This window comes from Mobula hypostoma, chromosome 24 (assembly GCF_963921235.1).
Source record: "Mobula hypostoma chromosome 24, sMobHyp1.1, whole genome shotgun sequence".
In the NCBI taxonomy this organism is placed as follows: domain Eukaryota; kingdom Metazoa; phylum Chordata; class Chondrichthyes; order Myliobatiformes; family Myliobatidae; genus Mobula; species Mobula hypostoma.
In genome coordinates, this window is record NC_086120.1 from 29,839,765 (window position 1) to 29,853,170 (window position 13,406).

General features: G+C 39.8%; 1 protein-coding gene across 2 annotated transcripts in view; it reads right to left on the reverse strand.

The window, feature by feature from the left end:
• The window catches only part of ncln (nicalin), a 51,548-nt gene that overhangs the window by 34,677 nt on the left and 3,465 nt on the right, over window positions 1–13,406 (reverse strand). The window contains exons 2-3 of one of the 2 annotated variants that reach the window (XM_063032212.1): window positions 4,618–4,808; window positions 3,224–3,368 (exon numbers count right to left, since the gene is read on the reverse strand). In XM_063032212.1, the coding sequence (XP_062888282.1) occupies window positions 3,224–3,368; window positions 4,618–4,808 (336 nt within the window). Of the gene's footprint in view, window positions 1–3,223; window positions 3,372–4,617; window positions 4,809–13,406 lie in introns of both variants that reach the window. The other variant, XM_063032211.1, reaches the window with a different exon arrangement.

Genomic DNA, 13,406 nt, shown 5'->3' on the forward strand with positions numbered 1-13,406 from the left:
AGAAATGAATTGACAAAGTATGCCACTGTGTTTCTCAATATTCATGGAAGCATGATCGGCTCAGCTCTGAATATAAACTCAGAGCAGGAGTACAATTTGCTCTGCTGTTAAGATCCCAGTTAATCTGACTGTAACCACAACTCCACATTCCAGTCTACCCCAGTAACCTTTTAACCCCTCCCTTATCAAGTAGCTATCTACCTTTATTTTAAACATATCCAAAGAAATTTCCAATGAGGAAGGCAGCTCCAAAGATTGGATCTTCAGAAAAAAAAATGACTGTTTCATTCATCTTAAATAGCAGCCTCTTTTTGAAACAGTGAATTCCATTTATGAACTCCCCTTTAAGAGGAAGTTTCCTCTCTTCACAGCCTGTCAAGATACATTTCAATCTAGTCCTGCTGCACTTTTCTAAATACCAGACACAAGCTTAACCTGTCTATCCTTCCTAATAAGACAACCTGCCCATTCCAGATACTGCTGTAATAAATGTCTGGATTGCTTCCAATACATTAAAATAGAAAATGCTGGAAACACTCAAGGTCAAGCAGCACTTGTGGAAAAAGAAACAGAATTAATGATTCAGGCCTTAAGACCCATTGCCAGTTCCACAGTTAAGGATGTTGCTTCAGGGTGATCCTGGAGTGGGAGGGGAACTATCCATTTGTCAGTTCCCAGAGAGATCATCTGACAATTGCATCAGACAAAGGAAAGTCTGCTGCAAGAATACAAACACAAACCAGTCACATGCAAATTAACACTGCATGAATACGATCAGATAATTAAATGTATGGCTTAGAGGTTGGACCAGGAGAAAAGGGTTTTATTTTCTGGCACAAATATACTAATTCAGGGGAAATTCACCCATCTTATGACAGATACTGCATGCATTCAGAAAAAGGAACACTCAATTTTGTCTCTGTACTTTTTTTTTCCAAAACCATGAATCTAATTATAATTATATTTGTGTGTACTGCCCTTTCTTGACAGACTTCAGTTATTATTATCCATTTCAATATCATGCATAAGATAGAGCTTGTACTGGGTTGGAGCAGGTGTCCTTGTATTACAAGGCAAGGCATAAACCAAATGGGGTGACATGGTGGGTAACAGCTTCCGATAAGGGAAAATTTAGAACAGATAAAGATAAAACAAAGTGATAGTGGAGAACACAAATAGAAAAAGATATTTGAGACATATTCAGTGACTTTGTTTCCAAGTTTTCTATGGTACAGAATTATTTAAATTCATCACCTTCTAAGTGATGAAATTTCTCATCTCAGTTCCAGTCACTTCACCTTGAGACTGTGGTGCCCGATTCTAGACTTTCCAGCCAGCAGAAAGATTCCCCCAGCACCCAGCCAAGTCAGATTGTTGTTTTGTTTCTCTGAGGTGAATCTCATATTTTTTAGAACCCAAGTTTTTCCAAACTTTTTCTGAACCCAATACTGAGCAATTCCATCTCTCATCAAACAACAGCCCTAACAGTTTGCTGAACCTTCACTAATCAGTATATGTCTTAGGAAGAATATCAAAGTGGAGGTTTTAATGGGATATAGACTGGCTAAGTGAATGGGCAAGGGCACAGATAATGGCACATAATGTCGAAACAATACATGGCGGTCCACTTTTAAGATTGAAAAGTGTTGGTCAAATAGAGACAAAAGTCTTACTTTCTAGAGTTAAATTTATAACTTTACATAAGGAATCTAATGATGTTCGGGCATGACGAGATATTTTATTAAATGACAGCCCTGTGAATGATGGTCCTACAGTTAGTAATAGAAGAGCATTCATACAATAGACACCAGGACTACTGACGTATTTGGCACATCACAAGTCTAATTCTACTCCACCGGGTTCCCACTCAGTCACTCTCTTTTACCTCAATACCTTTTTGTGCAATTGGATCTTGGATTTCCTAACTTGTAGACCCCAGTCAGATTATATTGAAAACAACATCTCCTCCATGATCTCTAACCAGCACAGGTGCACCACAGGGCTGTGTGCTTAGCCCCTTGCTCTACTCACTTTACACCTAACTGTGTGGCTAAGCACAGCTGCAATGCCATATTCAAGTTTGCTGATGACACCACTGTTGTGGGCTGAATCAAAGGTGGTGATGAACAACCATACAGAAGGGAGACTGAAAATGTGGCTGCGTAGTGTCATAACAACACTCAATGTCAGCAAGACCAAGGAACTGATTATAAATTTCAGGAGAGGGAAACCAGAGGTCCATCAGCCAGTACTCATTAGAGGATTACAGGTGGAGAGGGTTAGCAGCTTTAAATTCCTGTGTGTCACTATTTCAGTAGACCTGTCCAGGACCCAGCATGTAAGTGCATTTGCGAAGAAAGCACGGCAGCACCTCTGCTTCCTAAGAGACTGCAGATATTTGGCACAACATCTAAGATGCTGATAAACTTTTATAGATATATAGTAGAGAGTGTATTGACTGGCTGCATCACAGACTGGTACGGAAACACTAAAGGTTTTGATGGGGAAAATCCTACGAAAGGTAGTGGATTTGGCCCAGTATGTCATGGGTAAAGCCCTCCCAACCATTGAGCATCTCTACATGAAACACTGTTGTAGGAAAGCAAGTATCCATCATCAGAGATCACCACCACCCAGATCATGCTCTTTTCTTGCTGCTGCCATTAGGTAGAAGGTACAAGAGCCTTAAGACTCACACCACCAGGTTCAAAAACAGTTACTACCCCTCATCCATTAAGCTCTTGAATAGAAGGGGATAACTACACTCAATGGTCCTATCATTGAAATGTTCCCACAACCAATGATCTCACTATTAAGGACTGCTTGTCTTCTGCCCTCTGGTTGATCTTTCTTTGATCCCGTTATAGTTACTATTCTATAGACTTGCTGAGTATGCCCACAAGAAAATTAATCTCATAGTTGTATATGACTTATATGTACTTTGACAATAAAATTTACTTTGAACTGTGGTACAACCAAGATATATTAATGGCAGCCAGTTCCAGAATGGAGGCAACTCACTTGCTGTCCATTCTCTCACAGTAAGACTAAAACAAAGACTTCAACAGAATCCACCCAATGAAGCAAAATTTGAACCTTTAAAAGGCAGCCTCAAAGCAGGATCTACTTGCAGAGGGAAAGCAATCAGGTAATAGAACACAGGTTGTTGAAACTCTGCCTGCCTTGTCTTACTTGAAACTCAGATGAAATAGGTTCAACTTACCTTCTGCAGCTGAAGCAGTACCCTGCGAGACAGAAGCCGAATGTGTTTGTTCATGTATAGATAAGAGCTCATCATCCTCCAAGGCGAAGTACACTGGTACAATTGTCTCTGTCGCCAGAAGTTCTGGCTCGATTTCCATAAACTGCTGCTAATTTAAAAAAATGTCAGTCTAGTAATTATTATTAAATTAGGGAAGTGCCAAATTCCATCAATTTAAAATTACCCAAAGTGCTGCTTTCCTGAAGATTATCACTAAATAAGGAATATGTAGGGAATCACTCAATAGTAACGTGCTTTAGTAAAATGTCTTTATTTTTAACTCCATTCAACTCAGGCAAAACCAAAGGTAACATTACATTGTACAACTCAGAAGAGGAGCTATCATAGAAGATGATGTCCACAACTTGTCACCATATCAAATTCTATTATTTACTTATTGAGCCAGAGGGCCCAGATGTCAAAGATTTTGAATTAAAAAATTAGGCCAAGTAAGATTTGACATTACAAATATTCAAGGTTCAAATCTTTTTATATATTTTAAAATATTTAATTGTGGAAAGTATGACATGCATTTAGCTTCATTTACTGTTATTCCTTAAGCTTCATTTCACAGTTTAAAAAAAAAAGAACTTTATGTTCAAAAGTGGGGAATGTCAGTACAGGTGAGAACAGAAAACACTTATTTTAGATGTTCACCATTAGAATCATGCCTAGCAGACACTTACAACATTGTTTCATTAGATACAGATTAAAATAACTTCTCTTCCTGCCACAGAAACTTCCTCACCTCCAACTTCAGAAGGACCAGTATAATATTTCTCCAATTCATACATTTACTTCTCTAAGTAAAATGCCAATTTTTGTAAAATGAGGGACCATTTTATGCCGTTGGACCCATTTTATATTGATTGGAAGCTGACAGTAGATGGACACTGCCTCACGATACATGTCTTATTGCCTCTCAAAAGTTCAACTTTATGTCCTTGTTGTGAGAGGTGGAAATGGGTAAGGCTGGCCAACAGGGCTCTGGTGAAACTGTATAGGCCAATCCCCTGTACAGTAGATATAATGGATTCCAGAAACATTGATGAACTCTAACCATACCATCAACTCTAGACAATGGAGATAGGAGGTCACCAATGGCCTTTGGTTCACTGGGAGCTACAAGGCCAAGAAGAAGACATATCCCATTAACAACACAAATTCACTGTGCTACCCACCATCTACTTACGTGTATATAAAACACAAATAAATTTACTGCTGTAATGCTAACCAAGCAAATCAACAAAAACTGTAAGACTTGTAATTACTCCAAGGTATCTCTTAATCCTTTCGTACTTCTATGTGATAGTTTTCTATAGAACAAATGATAAAATTAAAGAAAGCTGCATTACCTGAATAATATCCTGAGGCATCATTGACATGTTCTGGGGCAGAATTATCACCACTGCCCCAGCACTTTGTCGTATGGCTTCCTGAAATTTGTCAAATGAAAATTCTGCTAATCTCATGAGCACACACCTGCGGCTCAGCACGTCAGCTTCAATTGTTCGCGCTTCTGTATTCAGCACAGCATTCCTTGTACCTGAAAATGAACAGCTTTTTAAGTAGCCATCAACAAACATCATGTCTGCAGTTGTCCACCTAGCAACGTGAAAGTAATTAGAATAAATTGGATGTGGGGTCAGTCACCCAATTCCTTTATACAGGAGACGAAAAATATTCTGTACACAAAATGATCTCCCAGCAAGAGATCTTGATGCACATTGCTCTTTGCCCTACGGCGGTTGTGTGCACTTATGGTAAGTCATTTGCTGCTGCAAACAACAGTAAGCAAACGAAGGGCCTTTTAGGCAGTAGATTAGACCTCCTAACTTCTGCGACTGCAGTTATGCACTATTCAGGGCATCAAATTTACCATCAGTAATGGTTGTGAAGTGTTAATAACCAATGATTATGGAATTGTAGCAGAGTGGTTACGTTATGATACTGGCAGTTGGAATTCTGAAGCATCAATCCAGAGGCACTAACCAGGGCAGCTGTTGATGTTAATTTCAAACAACAAAATCAAGTTCGGAATTTTAAAAAGCTCCCCCACAATGACTGTGAAACTTCATTGTGAAAAAGGAGATCAGCCATTCTTTACCCAGTCCAGCCTGTATAAAAGTACAGATCCATCACTATGGCGGATCTTGAATCATCTCATGGGTAATGGGCAATAAACACTGGTATTATCAATAACGCTCACACTCAGTGAGTTAATAAATAAATAGTGTGAAGTATATGCAAGTTATAGATAACCCAAAGACAGGAAAAAAGTAACTAGCACAGACTGGAGTTGGGTTGCAACATTTACTGCATTTTAAGTTAGTTATTACTTTTTTGTAACTTGCTCTTTCTCTCAAGTTCCACTCTTTGTTTTGCACTTTTATCTTTTTTGTCATACATCTAGCAAGCCTCTGGCATTGAAATTAAAAATACACTCTAGATGCTGTAAATCTGAAATAAAACAGAAAATGTTGGAACCACTCAGCAGGTCAGGCCACATTTGTGAGAAGAGAAACAGATATTTCATGTCAAAGATTCTTCATTAGATCCGGATATTAGAGCCAAGCCTCTTACATTGCCTTTTATAGCAATTTATTAATCTTCAGGATCGCAAGAGAATGAAACTGTACCTGTCGCTGGCATCTCCTACCCACTAATTTCCACAACTTTGAACTAGTGGTTGGCATTATCTTCAAGATGACTTAATCAACATCTTTGACACTCTTTACAGCCCATTATGGTACTCTCATATAAAATACAGCTTAAAATTAAAAAGTCAGCCATTTTATTGTATTTGTTTCAGGTGTTCAGTCATTCATTTTTTATTCCCTTCACACTGATTGAGTGATCTATAATAATAACTATGATGAATTAGCAGAAATACAAATTAAGCAACTCACAAAGGGATTTTTTCACTCAATCACTTGGGATTACATTTCCAGGATTAATGTGTTTCATGATATCAAGACTGTTGAAACACTTGCTCACTTGCAAAGAGGAGTTAAGAATGATAGTCTATTACGTAGTTGCATTCAGGAAAATAGAACAATAGCAACTTGCAGTATCGTATGGCATCTGTTTAAATATTTGCTTTGATACTCAAGTGAGGAAAGTAATAACATTTAATGCACATTGACACTGAGTAGTACATTTCAAACTGCTGCCTATATCAACGACAGTGAGTGGTCTGTTGCAATACATTTTAAGTTTGGATCAGATTGTTCAAGACCTTATGCCCATTTCCCTTTGACTTAATTTAGTAATGGTTTTGTTGCATAGATGATACTTGGAAGTAATATAATGAAAAGGAAGTTATTTCTGTGGCTATTACTAATGATATTGTCATAATATTGTTGGAGTCTCTTACCAATAATAAAAATGATAGATATGGCTGCCATTAGGAGTAGCAGCCTGCTGCACCATTCAGTAAGATGACGATTGATCTGACTGCAACTTCACTGCAAACAAAGCTGATTGTAACTTTACATAAACACAAATGGAACAATGAAATGCCATTTCCTCCAGTTACCTCCGACTCCAACAAAAGTCTGAAGATCATATGGACCTGCATTCCTAAATCTGAATTGCGGACATTCAGATTTTTCAGCACACAGAAAACCTACGTACATTCAAACAATGAATGTCATTTGCGGTACTACATTCTGTGCTGTCTACATCCACACTACGCCGGATAATTTTGAAAACGAAGCTTTTTCTCTTCGTTTTGACCTCCCATCCACACTGAGCCGGTGTTTTCAGCCCCCGAAAACGGAGATTTTCAGCAACGGTCTCCAGAGTGAATAAATCTGAAAACGCCGAATATCTGTTGTAGTGTGTACGGGGTAACCAGCGAGATTTTAAAATGCTGTCATGACAACACCACAACAACAATGCTTTTCTGCTTCTGCTTGGTACTGCGCAAGCACTGCTGTACGGCTGTTATAACGCGCAGTCGGTGTGAACGGCGTGAGAGTTAAATTGTAAAGTGAGCTTTTTTGACTTAATACAACACAGTTAGTCAGTTTTTCCAATGTTCGTCATCAGCCGGGTCATACTGTCCGTGAACTCCCTGTCGGTTGCTTCCATACGCTCCAGTATTTGTTTTTTTTTAGTTTTAAGTCCTCCTGCGCGAGATCCAAGAGCAATTCCTTTTAAGTTTTTCTAGTCTGTAACTGGACAAACGCGCACCAAGTATATCATTTTCTCTTCGCTTGTTTTCTGTGTGTCCTGCGCAAGCCCAGTAGGAGGAGATTCGCCCAAATATCCGCCTAATGTGGACGGAGATATTTTGAAAAATGCTTAGTGTGGACGCCTGTCGTTTTAACTCGAAACCGGCGTTTTCAAAATTATCCGGCGTAGTGTGGACGTAGCCTAAATGACACGCTGCATTTCATTCCACTTTCTAATTATAGGGCCTATAGTTATATCACTGTCTGATAGAAATATCTAACATCTCTTTAACCGACACCTTCAGCCATGTAATTAGGACAAAAAAGGATATTGAATGAAAGGCACTAAATAAATGCATTTTAATATCCGTTGAACACTTTGTGTCCCCAACAGAGGTTCAATTAAATACAAATTGCAAGTTCAAGATTCACTGGCAATCCAACCAACCCACTACTGCAACATACTTCACAATTATGACCATTCAGGTATTAGTGTAAGGTAACAGTAGCATTGCAGCCTATATGTCAGATATCCTTACTCCAGAGAACTTGAATCGGAGTCAGTAATGTAATACTAGTGATATCACCCAAGGAATGTGACATGAAACCATGAGCCACTGCTTATACACTATACTGGCAAATCACCATTGCTAAACCTTGATTCTCTTTGCCTACCTTAGCTACCAGGTGTGCATCTATAATATGTTGCAAAATCTTGACTGGATTACTGTGACCTGTATGATGCAGTACAGAAGTATAATAATATATTTCCAAATCGGGGTGGGCCCATATTGGAAGGGAACTGTCTGCAAGTTTTCATCCAAAATGCACTCACCCCAATTTGTAAATATATTATTCCTTCACTGCCACTGGTCTAAATCCTGGAATTCCCTACCCAATAGCATTGCAGGAGTACTTTCATTAGAAAACAACAATGATTCAAAAAGGTTTCTCACCACTCTCTTTTCAAGGGGATTAGGGATGAGCAATGCTTCCCTTATATTAATGTTTGGATCCTAGAAAATGAATGAATTATTTGGAAGATCCAAATGGCTGCATTTAAAGAAAGCAATAGCATTCTCTCAATATCCCAGCCAACATTCATCCCTCACCAGTACTGAAGATAACTAAATTACTTCTAAGGGTACGTCCACACTACACCGGATAATTCTGAAAACGAAGCTTTTTCTCTTCGTTTTGACCCTCTGTCCACACTAAAATGGCGTTTTCATCCCCCGAAAACGGATATTTTCAGAAACGATCTCCAGAGTGAATAAATCTGAAAACACCTAATATCCATTGTAGTGTGTACGGAGTAACCGGAGAGATTTAAAAACGCTGTCAAAACAACACAACAACATTGCTTTTTCTGCTTCTGCTTGGTACTGTGCAAGCACTGCCGAGCGGCTGTTATAGCGCACAGTTGGTGTAAACGGTGTGAGAGTTAAATTGTAAAGTGAACTTTTTTGACTATTTAAAAACACTGTCGTGACGTGCCGGAACAGATCGCCGCAGCGTGGCATTTCGTTGTTTTCTTGAACGCAACCACTTAACAATTTCAGAACAGACGGCAATGAGACTGAAGGGTTAGAAATGTACTCACCAAATACTTTGACCCATAGCTTACTGAATAAATAAGTATACTCACTTTGCCCTGTTTTCTGTCCTTGCTTGTATGAAGGTGGTTCACCTGTTTATGCAAGTACTTCTCTGACAATAGATGTGTACAGCCTAATGTAACATTGTATGGAAATACAAGATAACACCGATGCAGACGTTTTATACATTTAACAAGGTGCTTTATTAATGCAACAGACTTAGTCAGTTTTTCAATATTCGTCGTCAGCTGGGTCATACTGTCCGTGAACTCCCTGTCAGTTGCCTCCATATGCTCCAGTATTTGTTTTTTTTAAGTTTTAAGTCCTCCTGCGCGACAGCCAAGAGCAGTTCCTTTTAAGTTTTTCTACTCTGTAACTGGACAAACGCGCACCAAGTATACCGTTTCCTCTTCGCTTGTTTTCTGTGTGTCCTGCGCATGCCCAGTGGGAGGAGATTCACCCAAATATCCGTCTAATGTGGACGGAGATACTTTGAAAAATGCTTAGTGTGGACGCCTGTCGTTTTTACTCGAAACCGGCGTTTTCAAAATTATCCAGCATAGTGTGGACGTAGCCTAAGATATACATGGGCATTGCAGAAAGTGTGCTGTTGCATTTACCCACAAGTCAGTGACAACATCTTGAATTCAACTAATTGTATATTTATTTCATGCCTTTCATTCAATCTTTTTTTTTGTCAGTTCTAATTATATAACTGAAGGTATCTGTTAAAAGGATGTACGACATTTCCAACAGACAGAAATTTAACTATAGGTCTTATAATTACAGGGCAGAATGAAGTGGAGTATGTCACTTCATTTACAAAAGAGAGCACAGAATGAACAGAAGAACTTCAGCAATATTCCATTTATAATACAGAACCCATGGTGCTTGATGCGAAATCCAGCAAAGTCAGACTTTGCAAAAGCAGGGTAATTTTGAAAGTGGAATGGCAAACAGATTTATTTTACCGAGACCAACTTTCAAGCTTTCCCTAAAGCATGACAGAATGGGTCTCACATTCAACATTTACAAGACAAAGTTCTTCTACCAAACTGCCCCTGCTGTATAATATTGTCCTTCAATAAAGATTCATAGTGACACCCTTGGAAATGCCAAGCCATTACGAAATCTCAAGAGCCATCACAATCTTGCAAAGGCAGACAGAGACAAGGACTTTTAATGCTGTATGCAAACTTGCCAGGACAGCCTTTAGCCAGTGGAGTTAGAAGGTCCTTGAGGATCCAAACCTTAAACCTGGCACAAATGTCATGGTCTACCAGGCAGCATTGATCCCTATCCACAGTGGGCATCTCATGGGGCTGGGAAAATGACAGTAACACCATTTCATCAAAATCCTCCAAAACACTGGAGGACCAAGAGAATCAACGTTAATGTCTCGTTCCAGGACAACATCCCCAGTAATGATGTTCTGGGCTTCTTTGGCAGTGAAATCCAGCTCCGAAGTGAATTGCTTGGCATTGTATTCTAGGCCTGGAGCGTTTTGCCACAGTGAGGGCTGGGTCCTAATGCGACGTACAACCTGCCTGGACAATCTAAACGCCAGCCTGTATAGACTGGAAGGGCAGGGTGTCGAGAGTTGGGGCGAGGTCAGATCACTTTGGGCACCGAGCTGAGTTGGAGAGGCCAAGAACGGTTTCTTTGGCAGTGAAATCTGTATCTAGAGCGATTCGCTGCTCCGGGTCCAAGTCCTAGTGAGAAGTGTGATCTGCTGTTCGGACAATTTAAACTTTGGTCCAAATACACTGGGGCTTCCTCTCTCTGCAATGCTAAGGCTGTGAGACTGCCTGTGGCTGCCAACTCTGCGGAGATTTGCCCCACTAATGTCATGAACTGAATACTGAGGCTTTGGGCCTACTCCAGGGATTTGGATCTAAGGACTCAATTTGATTCAGAATGCTGTTGTTGTTGCCCGCTTCTATCATTTACATGATTTACTTCCCTCCCCACCCCCCAGCACCAAGATTTGCAGGGAAGAAGTCTAAATGGGAATGCAGAAAATGAATCTTTAGTGACATGTTGCATTTTATGGTTTTATATGCTTGAAGCATGCTTTCAACCAGCTGCTTGTAGTTTGGTGCTCTGTAGATGCCGAGAAAAAATTACAACAACTTCCTTGAACGCCTTCCATGTCATTTTCTCTGGTCCCACTAGAAATTCTTCAAATTGCCTGTCATTGATGACTTGCTTGATTTGTGGACCAACAAAAATGCTTTCCTTAATCTTGGCATCAGTTATTCTAGGAAGCATCTGTCTCAAATATCAAAATCCTTCATAGAAATTTTTGTGCCTGCTGATAGCAAATTCCATCCTTACAGTCCTGAACCCAGTAATTATTACTAAAACCTGTCCTGCCATGCAGCAGCCACGCCACCTAAGCATGCCTGGACAAGATAGGGAACTTTCCAGCTTACATTGTAGGCAACATTTTAATTGACTTGAATTATGAATTGAAATAATAAACATATGTGATTTCAAAAAATGGTGCATGATAGGGATGACTTTCATGATCATACACCTAAAGGTATTCAGGAAGCAAAATCTTTGTTGTCTAGTGTAATCTTCTCAAAATTATCAAGCAAAAAAACTTATTCTTAGGAAAGTCAGTCTACTCTGGGTATCTATTGATTGACAACAAATGCAGTTTTATCAGTCAGCTACAACCTGATGATATTAAAATGGTTGTGCAAAATTTCACTTTTCTCTCTATTGGGGCCCAACCCACCCATGTCAGGAGTACTGAAACTCTTGCAGGCTTGCCAACAGAAGTAAGATGATGCCAGCAATATCCATTCCCTTTCAGCAGCACTAGCAAGATCACTAAAACCTGAAAATGGAATTCTAAATATCATTAATGCTAGGTGTAACATGTTGCTGGGCTGACACAGCAAATTCTGGGTATTTTTAATTCCAGGCTCAGCTAACTTTCCACAGATCAGCAGGCTGTGGATGGAGACCATGAGGCAAACAGCATAGAAGTGACAGTGAAAATGGCACCAATTCTAAATGCCTCTTCCTGCAAAGCCTTTTGTGGTCATCCAAATTTACTATTACTAGTTTTCCAGATGCACTGTTTCTGCCTTTCTTGCAACTTCTAGCTTTTCAAATTTAATTAAATTTCCTTTTAGTTGTTCTCCGAATAAAAGTTTTAATAGCTTTTCTTAATTATCTATAGGTAGATTTAAATTGTCAAAGTTTAAACACAAATTTTATTTTAAAAATCATTAGCCAGTATTATATAGTCAGCAAGTTACTCTTCACCCATCCCAGTCCAATACAGGTATCCCCCGCTTTTCGAACGTTCGCTTTACGAAACCTCGCTGTTACGAAAAACCTACATTAGTTACTTGTTTTCACTGTTATAAAAAAAGGCAGCGTGCGACCCGAGCAGCCAAGCTCCTCTCCTGGAACTGCATTCTAGCCGGCGTTGCTTAAACACGTGCCTGTGATCAGCCATTAGCAGGATGAGTTCTAAGGTATCAGAAAAGCCTAAAAGAGCTCATAAGGGTGTTACATTTAGCATAAAACTAGACATAATTAAGTATTTCGATTGTGGTGAACGAAATAAGGACAAACAACAGGAATTCTGCAGATGCTGGAAATTCAAGCAACACACTTAAAAGTTGCTGGTGAAGTAAGGACAAAGTGAGTTTGGCTTGTGGAAGTTGACGAAGATGATGTTGAAGAGGTTTTGGCATCCCATGACCAAGAACTGACAGATGAAGAGCTGATGCAATCGGAAGAGGAAAGGATAACAATCGAAACCAAATGCAGTAGTGAACGGACTGAAAGTGAAGTCGTCCAGGAACTGAACGTGAAGCAACTGCGTGAGATTTTCGCTGCAATTGACAACAATGATTGTAGAAAAGTACAACCTTAATTTTGAAAGGGTACGTAGCTTTAGGGCATATTTGCAGGATAGTTTGAGTGCTTACAAAGAACTGTATGATAGAAAAATGCATGAGGCTAAGCAGTCAAGCATACTGTCGTTTTTCAAGCCTTCCACATCAGCCACAGCAGACAACGAACCTCGACCTTCAACATCGACGCAGGCAGACATAGAAGAAGATGACCTGCCTGCCCTGATGGAAACAGACAACGATGAGATGACACCCCAGTGTCCCACCACCCCAACCCCTGGGCTGCGGATCGATACATTGCCGCAGAGAATGCAGCAGTAGCCGGGATGCACCCATCACATCTTGAAGAAAAAAGCCAAAACAAACAAGCTAATTAATTAGGTGCTGCCCGGCACGTACATGTTGGCCCAGATCAGAGGTGATTGCCGATTCCGTCGCCTCTGATCTGGGCCGACATTTACATGCTGGGCAGCACCTAATTAATTAG